Consider the following 20397-nt stretch of genomic DNA (forward strand, 5'->3'; position numbering starts at 1 on the left):
TAAAACTGGAAGAAATAAAATTAAGCATTTTTAACTTATATTTTTTAAGACTAAAACTGAAACAATAGAATTACAAAATTAAACATAAAAATTCTGTTCAGATTTGCTTAAAACAAATAATACTAATCAATGTAAAATTTTACAGGCAATGTTTCATTAAAACATTTACATCAGTTTTATTTTTAACTTTAATTTAAATAAATTAATGTCTTCAAAATGGTTTTCTTTGTTATTCAAAATATTCAATGAATTAAATGGACATTTTGAATAATAAATATTTATTATAAAAAATATTAAGATAAAGAGTTTTGAATAATTATCAAAATAAAAAGTTTAATATAGTCTTAAAACTTCTACAGATCATAGTTTTTTAATTAAATACTGAATATAAACATTTCTCTATATCTGATATACTTTCTAGTTATTTATTTTCAGATCTCAACAAAATGCAATTATGTAATGTTAATTAGGCTTACAAAAAATTTTTTAAACTAATTATTTAAAAAAAATTAAAATTTGTATAATTAAGAGGATAGCAAATAAGGAAATTTTTTTGCAAAATCTCAAAAAGGAACTAATCAGTACCTCCTAGCACAAAAAGTAAGTTGCATTTTACTTCCTATGTAAATATTTTTTGTACCATACAAAAAAATAATTTTTAATTCTTACTTTTTTAATATTGTCACTTCTCAATTATAATAAACATTTTAACAATTTTACTCAATTTTTAGTTAGATCAAGGAAAAAAAATCAAATTACTGTACTGTACATATTATTTAGGAAAGATTTAAACTTTATACAAATGCTCCATAGAATAACAGGAAACTAACTTAAAAAGATGATGATAATAAATTTACTGTTTTAAATACTGAATTTAAAAGAGTCAATTAAAATTACAATAGCTTATTTGCACTATGATAATTAAGAAAAAACTTAACTTCATACTTTTTGTTGCTTGAGCAATTAATATATATAAATAATAATCCTTTATACAATGATGATAGGTTTAATCAAATTTATTAACATAAATGAAGGAATTTTCAATGTTCTGAAGTCAATAAACATTTACCATTCAAATGTTTATTTTTTCTTTTATAGTCTAAAATATATGAACCATTAAACATTGCATATATGGATAAATCTAAAAGAGAAATGTGTTTTCTCTTAGACTGTTTTCTATGTTCACTTTAAGATTTCATATGATCATATATTAGGAAGTACTCAAATATCTCAAGTTATATTTAGCTTGTTTGTTTTTTCTTATCCTATCAATTCTTTTTGACAGATATTTTCTGAAGTTTAACAAAATTAATTAAACTATAATAAGAACAAAATATAACTATATAAATGAATTATTATATTATATAAAATTAATTACAAAATTAAAAAGTTAAATTTCCCACATTCACGTATAATTTATGCAAATATCTTTCATGAACCACATTCAACATCAAAATATATTTTGGCTATCCAAGATTTATTCATTCATCTTCTATTGCTGATCCATTAACACTTGATTACAAATCAAAATCAATCATTTTGATTGTTGACCGAATCTAAATGATGATTATACATTTGATCTATATGAAAAACTATCAAAGAACATATCACAGTACAGAAAAAAACTTTCTTCCTCTTTTAGTTGGCAGAAGAGGGGCTTAGGAGCCCGAAACGTGTAAATTTTTCACACATATCAACTAAATAAAGATGAGAAAAACCGCCAAATGTCTTAATTTATAGCACTTTATTGTGTCAGAAGCAGAAACAAATTTAAAGCAAGGTTTCATATCATTAAGAGATGAAAAAATATTCCAAGTTTTAGATTTTTCCCTTAATAAACATATAAATGTCAAGAACAAACACTTTCAGATATAAATATTTTAGCATAATGAAAAACTTTTAATTAAAACTTAACACATATAGTTTGCCAATTGCGGTTAATTATATTTAAACAAACAATATTATACGTAATAATGTTTGCTTAAACATAATTAACCACAATCAACAAAATATACCTTACTAGTTCGAGCGACGAACTCTAGTATATTTCAGAGGATCCTCATTAGAAAAGTATCGAACCAAGAACATAATACAATTAGAAACAATCAGCAGACTGAACAGTTCCAGAGTCGTTGAGTATTTTTCTGCCAGAGTCAATTACGTAGTGTGGTAGCACTCTTTCGGAACACATTTGGCATTTTGATGTCACATTTGGTAGCATCTTTCATTTGCGCTATCTATCGCTACCTGAAACTGACCAAGAAGGCATTTTGTTCAAATGTGTTTAGCAGATCAAGGTTGCTACGCAACAGCTACTGGTTTGCTCAGTTAAAACCGTCAAGTCTGCCGAACACAGTCAACGTATTCCACACTTTCATCGAAATATCGTTGACCACATGACTGAATCAAACAAAGAATTGTCACATATAGAAACAGATATATATAAAATCATTTAAGATCAACTTAAGATCAATATACGTTATTTCATTCATTAAATACAGTATATATAAATGAAAATAAAAGCACTTTTGTTATTTTAAAATGCATGCATGAGTAAATTTTACACACTATATATATAGTGCGTAAAATTTACTGTATTTAGTCTGTAAATATATTTATAATATATGTATAAAAAATATTTAGTGTAAAAATATATAAATTACATTATATATATATATATATATATAATGTAATTTATAATGTCAATAAATATTTAATTAAGCTTCCATAATTATTATAATTTTTTTAAACTTCAATGTTACTTTTATTAGTAATGTGATTCAATCATTTGATAAACATTTAAAATGTCTATTTACATCCTTTGAAAATAATATACAATTACGCATGCGCAACATGTGTCGGAAGGAGAATAAAGAGCAGTTAGGAAAATTCAAAAATAAAATACATTTTGTCGATTTTACGAATTGTAAAATGAAATGCCAATAGACGGCTTACCTTTCTTGACGTGTCTGAAGTGGCAATGGGGCCTTTCGCACAATCCACTGTTAAAAAACGGACAAATAACGCTTTGAAAGTAACCGGACGACGGTAGCATGTCGTCTGGCAAAGTTAAAAAAAAAAAAAAAAAAAAAAAACGGGGTTTATATAAACGACTTTATCTCGATTATTTAAGAGTCAACCCATTTCTAAACTGTCCCATTCTATTTATATATAAATAAACCACATTTTTGTCGAAATATTAACGATTATTTCACACTAAATAAGCCATTAACGCGGTAGACATGTTTGAAATCTCGAACTCAATGAATTCTACTCCCATCGTAACAAAAAGACTACGCTACGTAATCTATCATTGGATGATTCTCCATTTCAATTTTACCATTCGACCAATAAAAATTTCCGAGACGATAAAAAATTAATTATTGATCTCTATTAATAAAATTTATTAATTTTACGTAAAACTCTTTATTTTTACGGTATAATTATTAATAACGTTTTAAATAAAAATAATACTTCAACGTTTTATTTTATAAAGTTTATTTTTTGTGTTGTTGTTTTTTTAATGTCGTTTGGAGTTGTTGTCAAAATGGCGGCCTGAGTTTCGTTTTGAGTAGAATAGGAACTAATGAGTGATGTTTATATAATTTATATTTTAATATATACATTCTACGCAATACATGTTTGTCATCACTTAGTAAGTAGAAATTTTATTAAATTATAATTAAATTTAGCATCAATCCTGTTAAAAATGGCTGACAGAAGATAAGATAATTTTAGATTCTAGTTGAGTTTTTCAAGTATTTGACTTGCTCTTATGTAATTAAACAGTTACAGCAACCGATTTAAGGTTAAAGTGTAATATTCTAATGCTTTTATGTTCCTCAAATTCGTTTTATGTATCGAAAATTCTGTTTTCTCATGTAATTTTTGATTCTTTGAATGTGTATTTATACTAAATAATCTGAAATAGCTGCATTATATTTGTATATGTATTTTACTCAACGCTTGCTTATAAAGGTAAGATGTGAATCCTGAATGAAGAATTTCTCACCCCCATACAAGCAAAAAGTCAAAGAAACTGTACCTGTACATGTGACCCTTCGCCAGATATTTGCCTCCAAAGGTCAGTTGTTATCGTGAACCAATATACTCTGTGTTCTGCATCAGTTGAGTCAATCACTTGCCTTGACTGATGCTCTGTAAGTAGATCACTTGCCTTGACTGATGCTCTGTAAGTAGATCACTTGCCTCGACTGATGCTCTGTAAGTAGTTGTGCACTTCGGTGCAACAGCGAGCACCAAAGTGCCCATGTGGGGACTTCCCTACACCCCTAAAACTGTGTAACGTTGAGTACTCGGCAAACAGTCAAGTGGGCTACTTAAAGCAGGCATAATCGTGTGAGCAAAATAGATGGGCCCTGTCGTACCCTCAGTACAAATCTGTCCCTCAACCTCAACCTGACCCACTCATTAATTCTGAATTACTGGCTGTCCACCGATGTACTGCCGAGCCAGCACATGGTGGCATTGGAATTGTTTATTTGCTAAATGGGTCGCTTCAAGTAACCACCAGGTGGCAACTCATCAGAGAATATGGCCTGAGTGGCTGACATCTCCATATAAACCCAAGAAAAAGAAGGTAAGAAAGTGGGCTAAATAGTTAAACATGATTGTCACATTGGAGTGATGCAACTTCCAGTTATGGCCCACAGTGGCCAAGCGATTTTGTTCCCTGAACACTGGGAGTTCAGTCATGAGTTTGTGCCTTGCCAGGATGGGCTGGCCACGTAGAGTTTTTTGGGTTTTCTCCACATCTGTAATGCCTGAATAGGGGCCAATTACCTTCAAAAAGACCTCCTGGAAGGCATTTCCCTAGGCAGATTGCCCAAGTGTTGCATTGCCGTAACTTAATAAAACAAACAAACTCCCAATCATGTGCAACCTGGAAGTAGACTGTGTCTCTTCAAGTTTCACATGTAAAGGTATTGTTTCTTTGAATTTTTGCTCTTGTGGGTATGATCTGATAAGGTCCCAATCATCTCATTCAGAGGTGTAATTGTACTGAATATTGGAATATAAATTTTCTCTTTAGAGCTTATGTTTGCTTTTCACCTTGCAGGAACTTCAACTAGAACAAGATTTTCAGAGGTTATCTGACATAGATTGATAAGATCATAACTTGTATTGGTAACATCCTTATAAAATGAGGTACTTAAGAATCAATTGCTTGTAATCTAGTACTTGATTCTAAAGTGAATTTATTGCTAGTTGCATTAGTAATTAATTTTATTGGGCATTGTTTATTTAATAAGTGGCTATGTTTCACTAATATTTTGAGAATATGTTTGTTAACGTAAATGTATGTCATTACTTTTCTTAATTTTTCATATTTGTACAGTTGAGAGAGTATTTGTTTTAAATTTCAGCTGGTTAAATAACGTAAAGTAATATAATTTTAAATCTGAATACAGTAGAGCGTCGATTATCCGAAACATCAATTATCTGAAAGAATTCCAGTCGGCAAATTTAAATTTTTGCCAGTGCTGTGGCACTGCACTCTTTGGCTATGTCTTGGGCTACTCAAATATTTTACGTTTTTGATACTAAATTAACTTCCGAAGTATAATTTTTTATTGTTTTTATATTTTTCAATATATTTATTTTGTTTGTACAAAATAAAAAAATAATTTTTAACGATACAATAGTCTTCGTTAGGCTTAACATCGACGAAAATTCAACGCGAAGCGACACGCAACAGAGAAAAATTTCAACATAGGATAGGTTAATATATTTTTTCATATATAATTGGTTATCCGAAATATCGATTTTCCAAACAACCCCAGTCCCCAATTGATTCAGATAATCGACGCTCTACTGTAATGTTCTTCTAGATTTTTTTGCTAGAGAATTTGTTATGTTTTTGGCAAACTTTAAAAAACTAAGGAGTAATTAAATATAATATTTATTAAAATAAGATTTTTCTTTTTTATAAGCATTATTAGCTATGGAAAAATTAAAATAACAGCTATGCTAATATTTTCAGCATTGTATTAATGTCTTCTTCAGGTATTGATAATATAGAATGTAGAATATATTGTATGTATAGAATATACCATTTAAATCATAATTGTATAAAGAAGAAACAGGAAACCTTTATTCAGATCCAGCAATAAAACTTTTACTAATGTTTTCACGTTATTTCATAACCCTTCTTCAGGAATAACATTACTGCTAGATCTGAATAAAGTGTGTTTTTTTTTTTTTTTTTAATAGACAGTAAACCAGATGAATAAAGCTGAAACTATTATTTAAATAAACTCAACAGATCCATTCATTTCCAGCAATCACATTTATTACTCATATATTTATTCCTAATATATGAATATCATACTTGCCAAACTTTAGAATGGGGAATAGCTGGGACTTTGGTAGAGAAATGCTGCTTTTTAATAAAAGTGCTGACAGCATAAAATGCAAGAAAATTCTTTATTAACATTGATATTGCACAATGCTTATATTAAATACCTTTAATAAACAAAATTAATTTTATGTCTGCATATGATATGTAAACACTATTGCCATAAACACTATCAAGAGTATGGCAATAGCTTTATACTCTTTAACATCGCAATTTAAAAAGGGTCAAGTATTTTACAGGACACATCATAAATCCACATCCAGATTTATCATGTGTTCCATCTTGATATTGCATGATGAGTGCCTCTTGTTATATAGCTTTTTGCAATGTTTTGCTTTGTTACAGTGTAAGTGTGGTAATGATAATCAATCAGTTTATTGACTTCCACTGCAATTATCAATTTAAGAACAATGCTTTTCTGGTTGTGATTTATTTTGTATCTCTGTCTTACTTTTTCTTATTATATTGAATATTTTTTCCTTTTGCTACATAGTAATACAGGGAATGCTATGAGGCAAAACCATCATCAGCCTTACTATTTTACATGATTACACATCTTTGTAAAAGCCCACAAATTTCAAAGAACCATCTGATTTTTTTTTAGAAAGTTTATACCATCATGTTTTTTTTTTTTTTCATATGGGCAGAGAAACTGTAGCACTGCTTAATAATTTGGTCTAACTATAAAAGTAACTCATTTCCTTTCACTGATGAGTTGGCCATGATTGATTTAACCATGGATGCAAAGACACTAATGTTGTCAGACTTGAAGATGCATTTATCATATCTGCCATTTAAAATTATCATATTTGAGCTAAAATTCTCATATGTATACCAACATACATATATAAAAAATTTCAATCTTGGTTCATTCCCAATTGAACAAATCTGCAAATATCTTTTGTGGTTTGTTTCAGTTACTCATAATAAAATACTATACATATATTCTTCTTTAACTGCACTTTATTAATACTCAAGCATCGACAGATCATTCGATTGTTCTGTTCCTGATGAAGGCCTTTCAAAATGGCCAAAAATGTTAGTAAATTTCGAACCAGCTTGCTTCCAAGATTTAATCAACAATTTCAAGTATTTAAAGCATATTTTTATTTAAAAGTTTGATGTTACCATCATTTATTTTGATAGTAGTTATACAGGGTGTCCCAGAAGTCTTTCCCTGATTACAAACATGCAGAAGGCAGAAAATATGACACATAGACACATATCTTTTATCTTGAATTGCAGGTAACATATTCAAGTTTTTGTGTGTACATACATACTCATTAATAAATTTCAACATGTGCTCCTTTCGTTGCTCGAAGGATATCCAGGCAATATTCCAATTCCACCCATGTGTTGGTCAAAGTATCGTGAAGGATGGATATTACGACGTCAGTAGTTCTGTGCCATAATGTTGCAATGTTGTTCACTGGTGTTTGGTAAACCTGGTCCTTGACATAACCCCAAAGGAATAATTATGTGTTTAATGGTGTTATGTCCGGTGATTGCAGAGGCCAGTTGATGGGACACCACACACAATCCATCTTCCTGGAAATGCTGTATCCAAATAGGCACAAACTTCTAACCCCCAATGAGGTGGCACACCATCTTGTTGGAAAATTAAGTCCAGAATGTCCTGAATCTGTGGCACAACAAATAACTGCAACATATCAAGATAGGTATTGGCTGTGATTGTTCTGTAACAACAAAGTAACAGTGAGTATGTATGTACACACAAAAACTTGAATATGTTACCTACAATTCAAGATAAAAGATATGTGTCTATGTGTCATATTTTCTGCCTTCTGCATTTTTGTAATCAGGGAAAGACATCTGGGACACCCTGTATATTTATTAAATACTTTTCCAATTAACTTCATATTTATTCTTATTTCACAAGGAGACCCTATGGCTTTAGGGAAACGAATTTTGATGATCTTTGGTGTAGAGATAGTACACCATGTGAGTGTACTACCTGTAAAATACTAAAGTGCAATACTCAAATATAATTGAGAAAAACAAACTTAAAGTGTTTTTAGCACTTTATATATAAATTATACGTGATTCCATTTGAGCATCCTGTGGCTGAGTGGTAACGATCCTGACTCTTATGCTTGAGTTCCCGGGTTCAATTCTCGTGTATATATTTTTTTTTTAATTCATAAATACTTATAATGTATTTATTTATTTACTCATTCATTTATTTCTTATTATTTATTTATTTTAATTTAATTTCTACTATTCCAAGTCTAATATTTTTTTACTTTTGTTGACAATAACGGCGCATTCTTGGCACCTATGTGTCAACTTTCCCATCTAATTGTTATCACTAACGATGACCGATCTAATTCTCACTAGGAGCATTTTTTCTATGGAGTTGTTTTTCACTCACTCTTTAACGATTTGTTTCTGTATTTCAACACGAATAGACGTATTTGTGCAGTGAAATTTATTTTGAATAATTATTTTATAATTAAAAAAAATGTCATCAAGAGAAGCAAGTTCTTCACGTTATGACGAAGAAACTGTTGATGATAACTCTTTATACAGTGATGTATCGAAGCAGCGGCTAAAAGACGAATTAGTGTATTATGAGAGTTTACTTTTCAAAAATAATTTAATTGCAACATTTATAGATTTTTCCCATTCAACACATCCAATGTATTGTTGTATAATTCTGTGCCTATCAGCATAGCATTTTCAGATAGTGTATCAGAAGATGTTATTGCAATTAAATTATTTTCGGAAAGTAAACTCTCATAATACACTACTCCGTCTTTTAGCCGCTGCTTCGATCACTGTATAAAGAGTTATCATCAACAGTTTCTTCGTCACTACGTGAAGAACTTGCTTCTCTTGATGACATTTTTTTAATTATAAAATAATTATTCAAAATAAATTTCACTGCACAAATACGTCTATTCATGTCGAAATACAGAAACGAACTGTTAAAGAGTGAGTGAAAAAGAACTCCGATAGAAAAAATGCTCCTAGTGAGAATTAGATCGGTCACCATTAGTGATAACAATTAGATGGGAAAGTTATTGTCAACAAAAGTAAAAAAATATTAGACTTGGAATAGTAGAAATTAAATTAAAATAAATAAATAATAAGAAATAAATGAATGAGTAAATAAATAAATATATTATGATACATTATGATAAAATACATTATCATAAGTATTTATGAATTAAAAAAATATATATATATATATACATGAGAATTGAACCCAGGAACTCAAGCATAAGAGTCAGGATCGTTACCACTCAGCCACAGGATGCTCAAATGGAAGCACGTATAATTTATGTATAAAGTGCTAAAAAAACTTTAAGTTTGTTTTTCTCAATTATATTTGAGTATTGCACTTTAGTATTTTACAGGTAGTACACTCATGTGGTGTACTATCTCTACACCAAAGATCATCAAAATTCGTTTCCCCAAAGCCGTAGGGTCTCCTTGTCAGACAAAAATGATTTTTATTCTGGACAATAATAATTGCAATACATCCAGTTTCATTATGATGCAATTGTATTTTACCTTTTTGAAATTTACTTTCTTAATTTTTTAATTAAAATTTTTACATTATAAAAATTTTTTCCTAAATATCCATCTCACACCCGAGACCAGATATGGAAATCTTGAGGCAGGAGCCCCAATTAACTATGTAGGAACTTCCGATGCAAACCAGAGGTCTCATTATTTCAATTTCAAAACTTTTTTCCTGAAAGCAGTTAATAGATGACCAGCACAACTCTATGTTAAAGGAAAAGTGTGATGTACAGGGGCAAGCCAGTACTAATTTGAGGTGGAGAGCATATATTTTAAATTAAATAAATGAAAAATATGATTAAAAATTGCAGCTTGGCATTGTGACAATGTCACAATTAGTAATTGCTTGTTTAAAATAATTTGTTTTATTCATTTATACTGGTTCCTAAATCTACTCACTATATATAAAATATTATTACTTGCTTAATTTAAAATTGTCAGGTGGGAAATATAGAAACAATAGTAGTGGGAATAGATGAATCATCACAAAATTTTTATTATAAGTAGTCTTTATTGGGAATAAAAGGACAAAACCAGTAGAGTAAGAGAGTGGAATATTGGGCCATCAATGGCAGTCAGAGGAAAAAATGGAAATGGTTGCATTGGGAAAATGCAACCATTTCCATTTTTTCCTCTGACTGGGAATCAATGAATCATCCCAAAATTTTTTAATAAATGGGTGGCAAAGTCTTACGTTATCCTTACAAATACATATGTAACTGTAACAAAAACAAATATATTTTTGTATATATTTGTGGCATGATTGTTCAACATGCCTGCTAGTTTATAATACAGAGATTATGATGTTCTAGGAGAACATTATAATCTTAAGAGAAATTTTTAAATAAAACCAATTTTTGTGTGTCTAGCTAAACCAGAAAAGATATAAGAAAAACTTTGAAGCAGGTTATCATGAAAAGGCTCATCCCAGATGTCATGATTTACTTTGAATTTTTTGTTAGATAGGAATGAGCTATAACTCCAGCAAGAGTCATTAGTATCTGGATAAAATCTTACCTTATAAATTTAACTTAGCATTTCTTTTCTCTTCAGTTTATTTTTATATATTCAAATACAGTAATATTTATCTAACTCAAACATATCTAGCTCAAAGAAAATGAAGCATTTGATCGGTCTGAATGGAATAACAGAGAATTAACATTTACAACTTGAATTTGCTTCAGTGAAAGGTTTTCATGGTTTCCTGACACTGATTTATGTTACCTTCAACTTCCCTTATTCAAATTTTAATGTTTATCCTATCCAAAGTGATCCTAATTATCAGATTTTCATGAAATTTTCAGACAGTTATATCTACTGTCCAATTTACCCATTGCAAAGAACGTTCTAGTCCAATGTGAGAGGATTTCTTGCTTTATCTCAACAAGATGTATCTGCAGAACTGTTTGATTCCATTAGTGATATTGAACATTTTGCTGAAAGGCTGAAAGGATTTGAACATTTACCTTTCAGCAAATAGTTAAATGTAACTAATGTAATTCAATCTTTGATAGTTTTTGTTTTAAACAGCCCGTTTTTACACAGGCTGTTTAAAACAAAAAACTATCAAAGATTCTTCATATAATGCAAGAGGGGAAAAATACAAATTATTTAGAATTGGCATTTTTCATTCTATTGTTCTCTAACTTGAAGTTTTTTCCTGCCCCTTGGAGCTTCAAGTTAGAGAAGTTTTACTGTATTCTTATTATTTTCTTACTTTTATAATTGCTATTTATATTATTCTAATTGATAAAAATAATTTATCTGTAATTAACAACAACAGGTTCTAGGAGTACGATTTTTATAATTTATCTGATTATAATTTTCAAAGATAGAATACAGCAAGTCTAAATAAAATGAATGTTTCCAAGTGACATATGCAAATTGGTGGAAAAACTGTTTTATTAGTCGACATACAGAGATGGTGCTATCTGATACTATAGTTATTTTATTCCTGTCATGCCTAAAATATAATTAGGCAGGAATCTTTTGGCACCTACCACATACATCAGTTCAAGAAATTTAAGAAAATACCGTATTTACTTGCATGTAAGACAAGGTGTGAGTTTAAAAATCACAATAAAGAAAATTAGATTTATTAATACAGTTTTAATTTTATTTTGTGTAATCACAAGTAAAATATCAAATGAACGTAAATGCACACATTGTCTCGCAAAAATTACTGGCATTTTAAACTTTAAGGAAAAATCCTGTAAAATCGACAACATAATTTGTTCATGTAAAGCAGGACAATCTGGAACTTTTTCTCCAACATTCGAATCCACTTTCCATCGATTACACTTATGAGTTTCTCCGATTTCTGAATAATCATCTGTTTTCACGTGGGAAGGGATTAAAACTTATATCAGTCTCCTATGTCATTTTGGAATTCAATTCAAAAGCTCTGCTTTTCCTATTGCTATTCATCTTTACAGTTAACAATATACGAGAATGATTCAAATGACTCAGATAAAATACTTATGTTTTTAAATATAAGAGGGCGAGCGAAAGATTCTTTGCATTTTTGCAAATAATTTTTGTGAATCGTGTATTCATATTTTTACCAGATGCACAGTTCACAAAAATTATTTGCAAAGATGCAAAGAATTTTTCACTCGCGCATATAGGACAATCTAGGAATTTGAAGTTGTGATAAATGAATAAAAATCTCGTCTTATATGTGAGTAAATACAGTAATACACCAAACTTATGCGATAGGTGAGACCGAGCAATAACCGTGTAAGTCGAATTCGCGTAAGTCAGGGTATAATTTCACAATTTGTGTAAAATTCAAGTCGGATGTATGTAAGCTAATAAATGTTCTTGTTAAACTTATCTTGTCTTTTGATTTGTTCACGGTTACAAGAAATCACCACATAGAGTCTCTCAAGTCTCCGTAGATATAACAAACACAGAAATAAATAACACAAAATAAATTGTAGCTATGTGTCGATTTTGCGCGACATGTCCGAACATGTAAGCTGAACAATAGTATGGGGGAGTGAGTAATCAAGAGTTGCGTGGCGCTCAAACAAAAAACAAATCGACGAGATTTGAAAATTGCGTAAGTCGAGGTATTGCTGTATGATATATTGAAAACACGTTAAATGTATACAGTGGGTGATCGGTTAACGAACATAATCCGTTCCAAGACTTTGTTCGCTATCCGAATTGTTCGTTAATCGATTATTGATTTACCATAGGTTTTAATGGGAATTTAATTAATTCATTCTGGTGATCCCCAAAAATAAAAATATATACTTTCTTACTATGTTTATTCATATGTAATAGGCTAATAAAAATACATACATACACAGTCTTGCATTTTTATTAGTCATGTTTTTTTCTGTTTGAAAGGATTAAAGAATCTGTCTAATATCGGTTGCTTTTCTCTCTTTTTCAGGATTTTTCTTAAATAATTAATAGCATTGCAATTGTAGAAATCCCCAAGCTTCAACCTAGTTTGGATTCCATTCTAAGACCGTTGTTCTGACATCCTCACACTACTTCAAAGGATCTTTAATAACAGATATCGGCATTAATCCTCTTTTTCAGAAGAAAACATATCTCGCTGAGTTTTTTGGCGTTCTTCTGTTGTCAGATCCGTTTCAGGTTCCATTATGAAATCTTTGATGTTCTTTATTTCTCAGATGATTTTTGTTACTCCTTTAGCTGCTTGAGTCTTCTTGATTATACATTATTTTTCTTAAATAAGATTGAACTGCGGCCTACTGTAGATTTGTTCAAGCCATACTGCCCAGACAGTATGGCTTGAACAAATCAGCAGACATCTTCTGTCCACTCTCTATCTTTGCTATTATACTCTCACCTTTCGAAAATAAAAATAGACACAAAACTTAATGAGTGCCCATTTGAAAATCTCGCGAATACTATAAAAGAATTGTTTGTCAGAAAAATAAAATGCTGGAATTACAAGAGAGAGTTTCAAAGTTTGAAGAAATACTATCCGATCAGTATATACTGGCTTGAACGTTGATGTCGACATTTCCCACACTTCGAAAAGTTTCGAATTGTTGCCCGAAGACAAGGGAAGACCAATCGGTATTCATTATTTTATGTCGCTTCTTGTGTTTGTTCTGTGGGGTGTTCGTTATTCGATCATGTGTTTGTTGTCCGAACATAAAAATCTTTCGCGAAAGTGTTTGTTATCCGATCTGTTCGTTAACCGACACCCACTGTATATAATCAATATAATAATAATTTATTATATAAACTTGTTAGGGTTTAATAGAACTAGTCAATAAGTTGACATTTTATGTTTATATTTTAATATATACACTTACAATCAAAAATCAAACCTGTTACCGGCATGTATGCTATAAAAGATCGTTCCACAAACGTTTTTGAACTTTATGTCTTCTTCAGGTTGAAATGGAATAGGCCTACTTGAGAAAAAATAGAACAGGAGATTTTAAATCAAAAAGTTAACTGAATTTCGCTCCAAGGGACATGCGCCGTTGTGTGCAGGTGTCAATTATTATGGATGCTTGTCTAGGAGGAGTTGCCAGGCTGGTGATAGGTTGAGCTCTTCTTTTTGGTTGATGCATGTATTTGTANATTTTATGCTGCGGAACGAATTATATGTTTTAACATGTATTTCTATGGGAAAATGCGTTTCGTATAACGGACTTTTCACTTAACGGACGTGCACCTGAATGGATTAAGTACATTGTACAATGCACCACTGTATACATAATTTGTGTTTGTGTTTGTATTGTAAATATAAATGCATTAAATTACTAGCAGTAATAATGTACCTTTAAAAACTTCAGTAACTCAGATTTATTCAGAAAAAATATTTTCAGCCATAAATATGGCCAAAATAAGTCTTCCAAACAAATATAAACTGCTGGAGTTTCAAGAGTGTATTCTTTACTGCTATTGCTTTTGTATTCAATCAATTTTTCTACATGTTAACTACATTTCTAGTGTAAATTATATTATTAATGAGAAAAATCAAGAATTTTTTTCCATGTTGGTCTGTAATAACTTAATATAAATCATATATGGCATAACAGGAGATTTTAAATCAAAAAGTTAACTGAATTTCGCTCCAAGGGACATGCGCCGTTGTGTGCAGGTGTCAATTATTATGGATGCTTGTCTAGGAGGAGTTGCCAGGCTGGTGATAGGTTGAGCTCTTCTTTTTGGTTGATGCATGTATTTGTATGGGTCATTTTACAAATAGCCATAGCTTCTAATATATAATCAAAATATGAGCCATATTATATTTATTATAAGTGATATACTGTTGTTTTTAAAATTTATTAATATACAGTGTGGGTGGAAAGTAACTAAGCATTGAGAAATTGCTATACTTTTTCTAATAATAATGAAATTATAATAAAATTTATGTGCACATGTACATTAACCAATGTGTTTTGTAATTTCCACACTATTGATGTGAGCAAGTTGTACTTACATTTAGACAGTAATTTTTAATAAAATATCAAATATGGCATAAAGACAGTTCCATATATTCGGTATTTGCTGTTTCCCATTTCTTGTTGGTATATTTGCCAAATCAAAGGGATAACTAGGCATATTTGTCAATTGGGAAATACTGAATTTTGTGAAGCCAGCTTAATATAGTATAAACAATAGAAATATTAACAACATTTCTATTGAGAGAAAACTTCTTTATATTACACAATAATAGGAATTTGGTAAATTACTCTATTTTTTAATATACAGTGGTGCCTCGTATAACGTACGCCTCGAATAACAGACTTTCTGTTTGACCATTACGTGACTCGAGCAACGGACTTGCTGCGAACAACGGACTTTCCGTTCGGCAGTTACGTGAGACGAACAATGGACTTTCTTCGAACAAGTGCGAATGATGTTTCCACTCTTTTGCCGCTGCCAATGACAATCTGCTATTTTTAGGATATATTAGTATTATTAGAATGTATTATTAGTATATCTGAAGTATATCTGAAGAAATGTAATGTAATATATGTTGATGATTTAAATAAACATTAAATGTAATGTAGTATATGTTGACGATTCAAATAAACGAAATGTAATTGTGTAGATGCCGAGGTGGCGGGACGAAAAGAGGTTGTAAAAAACAAACGGAGCGAGAGTAGCTCGTAGAAGTGTTTAGTGATCTTAATTAATAAAGAATTATTCGTATCATATAATCTGGCAAGTTAAGTCATTTATAATGCATCATGGCTTCTAAAAAAACAGAAAGGTGATTTCAATTGAAACAAAGCAAGAAATCATCAGGAGTGAAAGTTGACAAAAACTTTCTTGTCGAATGGGGAGAGGTTCAGGAGTTTACCAACACTCATTATCCAAACAGAGCTGAGGCCAACAGGATCAATGATCTCTACGATGACACCTTTGTCCGTCATTTCCGACAGGTGTTAAAGAAGAAAGAGAAACAGACCACCTTGGTCATGTTTTTCAAGAAGCCAGCGGGCAAAAAACAAAGGATGGAACAAGAGAAGTTGACCCTGCAAGTTCCGGTAGCCTCTCCTGAATCTGACTCCGATTAAAAAACAATAAAAAAAGACCCGCTGCAATGTGTAAAAAGTCTGTATCTGTATGAATGTGTAAAGAAAGTGTTCTTCCACCTCCTCCTCACATCTGACTACCCGGCATAATTGGTGTCTGCTCCATTTTCATTTTTTATGGTACAGTACGGTTATTTTATGCTGCGGAACGAATTATATGTTTTAACATGTATTTCTATGGGAAAATGCGTTTCGTATAACGGACTTTTCACTTAACGGACGTGCACCTGAATGGATTAAGTACATTGTACAATGCACCACTGTATACATAATTTGTGTTTGTGTTTGTATTGTAAATATAAATGCATTAAATTACTAGCAGTAATAATGTACCTTTAAAAACTTCAGTAACTCAGATTTATTCAGAAAAAATATTTTCAGCCATAAATATGGCCAAAATAAGTCTTCCAAACAAATATAAACTGCTGGAGTTTCAAGAGTGTATTCTTTACTGCTATTGCTTTTGTATTCAATCAATTTTTCTACATGTTAACTACATTTCTAGTGTAAATTATATTATTAATGAGAAAAATCAAGAATTTTTTTCCATGTTGGTCTGTAATAACTTAATATAAATCATATATGGCATTTGTAAATTTTACACAGTTGTAACAGTTGAATATTAAAAATATAATTATCTTAAAATTTAACATAGTTATAATTTATTGTTGAAATTTTCAAAAAATCAATATTTTAATTGTATTAAAATAAGAAATTTTGTTATATTGTTATGATACATATTTAAAATGGAAATTTATAGTTGTAAGAAAATCATATAATAGTTAACTTTTTATTTATAAAATAAGTGGTTTGAATTTAATAAATGCTATTTTAAGTTTGTTTTTTTTTTGTTATCTACATATAGCTTTGAAATATATAAATAGATATTGTATTATTATTCATCTTTATTTAGTCATTGAGAATATATTCTATTACTGGAGCTTTTTATACATATGAATAATATATGTAGCAATTCTTAAATAATGTCTAGTTTCTTTTTTTAATAAAACATATAAATTGAAAAATACATGAATTTTAATACACAAATTAATATATTATCATCATAATATAACTAAGATAATTAGATATTTATTTAATTTCATTAATCTATAGTTAATGTGTAAAGGATATTGAAAAAAAAATTATAATGTAGAAGTTAAATATTATTTTTTTCTTTATCTTTGTTATTATTACTGTATACAGTAATACCCCGAACTTACGCAATAGGTGGGACCGAGCGATAACCACATAAGTCAGGGTATAATTTTGCAATTTGTTTAAAATCCAAGTCAAATGTATGTAAGCTAATAAATGTTCTCGTTAATCTTATCTCATCTTTTGATAAGATCGTCTATTGATAAGATTCGTTCACGGTTACAAGAAATCACCACATAGAGTCTCTCAAGTCTACGTAGATATAACAAACACAGAAATCAATAACACGAAATAAATTGTAGCTATGTGTCGATTCCACGCGACATGTCCGAACATGTAAGCTGAACAATAGTGTGGGGGGAAATGAATAATCAAGAGTTGCGTGGTGTTCAAACAAAAGACAAATCGAAGAGATTTGAAAATCGCGTAACTCTGGGTTTGCATAAGTCAAGGTATTACTGTAGTATATTTAATAAAATTAACTTTTTGCTTACTAATTAACTGTTTTTTAAAATCATTATTTGATTTTCTATAAATACTCCAATACTGTATTTACATATTTTTTGGCAGTTTGTATTTTAACCTATAATTGCATGCACTTATTTATTTAACCCATGTACCATGTTGATACAGCAGTTTTCTGCTGATTTTTCATGTCTAATTACACTGAGTGTTATTGCCTTTCTTTGAATTTGATGATTCTGAAAAATCCTGTAATGTCTTCTCTTCAAAGCTAGGAAGAAAAACGTTGTACTATTAGTTTTCATTAAACCTGACAGGAGGCACAAAACAAATTGAAAATTTCAATACTCTAAAATTTGTGGGCAAATTTGAGACAACGCATGCCTACATGAATAAAAAAAATATATTGAATAACAGAGTTTACACTTAAAAATTGTGAAATTTTGTATGGAGGTTTCCAAAACCATGTTGTATGGGGATTTTTCCAATTTTTGAATCATGTTGTATGAGGCATACCTGTATATGTGTGTGGGAGAGCACAATATTGTTCACCCACTTTCAAGCTTAATATCTCCTGTGCATTCTGTTGAAAATCTCTAAAATTTTGCAAAAAGGTTTATGTATTAAGGGTGTTGATACTATTAAATTTTTGTGTTCAAAGGTCAAGGGAGTAGGGAGATAAAGGGGTCACATATCATATCTTGAATGGGGTCAGACTTAATACAGATTATACTCATTTATTAGTGTTTACAGTTTTTTTTTTTTTTTATAAAACTCATTATCATTATAAAATGGCAAGAAGCTTAATTTTTACAGTAGAGATTACTGTAAAAATTAAGCTTCTTGCCATTTTATAATGATAATATAATAAGTTGTTTAAATAAAATCTGATAATAGATGGCATTATACACAATTTTAACTTTTTTGCTGGGAAAATTACAGAACTTGCTGCTGGACTTTTTTATGGTTTGACAAATGTGTTTTTTCTGGTGTATTGAAATTGAAGGTGTTTTACTATTTTATAATATTGAATTTATATATTTATGAAATATTTCATTATTTAATAAAAAAATATATAAATATTTAGACAAATAAATTTCTCTAATGAAATAAATTAAGAAATTAATTTTATTTATAAAATATTTGTAAATTTATTAATAATATACATATATTTTTTTTAAACAGTGATGTTTTCAGATGAATGTCAAGAAATTGAAAATCACCTTAAATCTCTGTTATTGATGGGCTCAAAAACTACTGATTCAAGTTTAACGAGAGAAACAACTGTATATGAAAACAGTTGTTATCCACACGAAAACCAAAGATTGGTTTTCAGAGCAGAAAGGAGGAATAACACTATATTTAAAAATGATCATACACAAAATTTACAAAGAACTTCTGAAAATAAGAAACAAAGAAGAAAATTTCAAAGTGACTTTGTAGATCCTCGCGATAGACGATCCACTGCAGAAACTAGAAGATTGTTCTCTGGAGGACAGAATGCATTTACTGGGGAACAAAAGCGCGAACATTTTAATTCAAATTACAACAATAAACGGCGTCAAAGAAACCATAAAAAACAAAGTGATGTAAAAAGTGAACACAACCAATGTAATTCGTTCTATTCGACAGAATTTCTGTCCAGGGTTTCGGACAAAGATGTTCATGCCTCAGCTGAGAATGATGCTGATTTTGAACCAGAACTATTTTATCCAAAATATAGTCCGAAAAGCAAAGCTAAAGAAAGTAATAAGAAATCTAGAAATTATTTTAAAAGTGATAATGTTCCGAGAACATTTGTTCCACAGAAATCTCAAGCTGCAAGTTTTAAAGATAATAGTGATCAAGGTGTTCGAACTGATTCTGTAAATCTTGTTAAGGAAAGGCGAACTCAAGCCAATATATTTAGAAATGCTTTAGTGAAAACACGTTGTAATGAAACAAGTAAGTATTTTAAAACTAATAGTTTCATAATTATGCAGTTTGTAAATTAATGCATTATTCAAAGTAACTATTTAAAAACAATGGAGTCAGATTAATTATTCAATTCTTACTTAATTGTATTGTAGAAAAATACACAAAAAATTGTTTTTTTTTTTTTCCTTTCTGACTTACAGAGGGTAAGAGTGTAACTTTAAAATTCTAAAACATTACATCAATAATGAAATAAAAATTAAAGTTAAAAAAAAGGTAGAAGCAAACCTACTTTGCAGAGAAAAACACTTTTATTACATTGGTAAATCCCCTAAATGCTAGTTAAAGAGCATTTTGTCATAATTATGCAAAATAATATGGCAATCAAAACTT

At 29.9% G+C, this 20397-nt stretch overlaps 2 protein-coding genes across 6 annotated transcripts in view; one reads left to right on the forward strand and one right to left on the reverse strand.

The window, feature by feature from the left end:
- Positions 1 to 3273, reverse strand: part of LOC111641375 (RNA exonuclease 1 homolog) — a 62420-nt gene extending 59147 nt beyond the window's left edge. For 3 of the 4 annotated variants that reach the window (XR_002759396.1, XM_023387530.1, XM_023387532.1), the window contains exon 1: positions 2956 to 3273. Coding sequence is in view for 2 of the 4 variants with exons in the window: in XM_023387530.1 (XP_023243298.1) it covers positions 2956 to 3055 (100 nt within the window). In the remaining 2 variants the exon portion in view is untranslated. The remainder of the gene's footprint in view (positions 1 to 2955) is intronic. The other variant, XM_023387531.1, reaches the window with a different exon arrangement.
- A 247-nt stretch (positions 3274 to 3520) lies between these two features.
- LOC111641383 lies at positions 3521 to 20107 on the forward strand. 2 transcript variants are annotated; one of them, XM_023387540.1, is made up of 3 exons: positions 3529 to 3655; positions 5081 to 5169; positions 19276 to 20107. In XM_023387540.1, the coding sequence occupies exon 3, from the start codon at positions 19278 to 19280 to the stop codon at positions 20082 to 20084; it is 807 nt and encodes a 268-aa protein (XP_023243308.1). In that variant the 5' UTR covers positions 3529 to 3655; positions 5081 to 5169; positions 19276 to 19277; the 3' UTR covers positions 20085 to 20107. The 2 variants fall into 2 exon arrangements, with proteins under 2 accessions (XP_023243307.1, XP_023243308.1); XM_023387539.1 differs by lacking the exon at positions 5081 to 5169 and having other exon boundaries at positions 3521 to 3655.
- The last annotated feature ends 290 nt before the right edge of the window (positions 20108 to 20397 follow it).

Source organism: Centruroides sculpturatus, unplaced genomic scaffold (genome assembly GCF_000671375.1).
Source record: "Centruroides sculpturatus isolate CEXI.00-Female unplaced genomic scaffold, Cexi_2.0 scaffold1181, whole genome shotgun sequence".
In the NCBI taxonomy this organism is placed as follows: Eukaryota; Metazoa; Arthropoda; class Arachnida; order Scorpiones; family Buthidae; genus Centruroides; species Centruroides sculpturatus.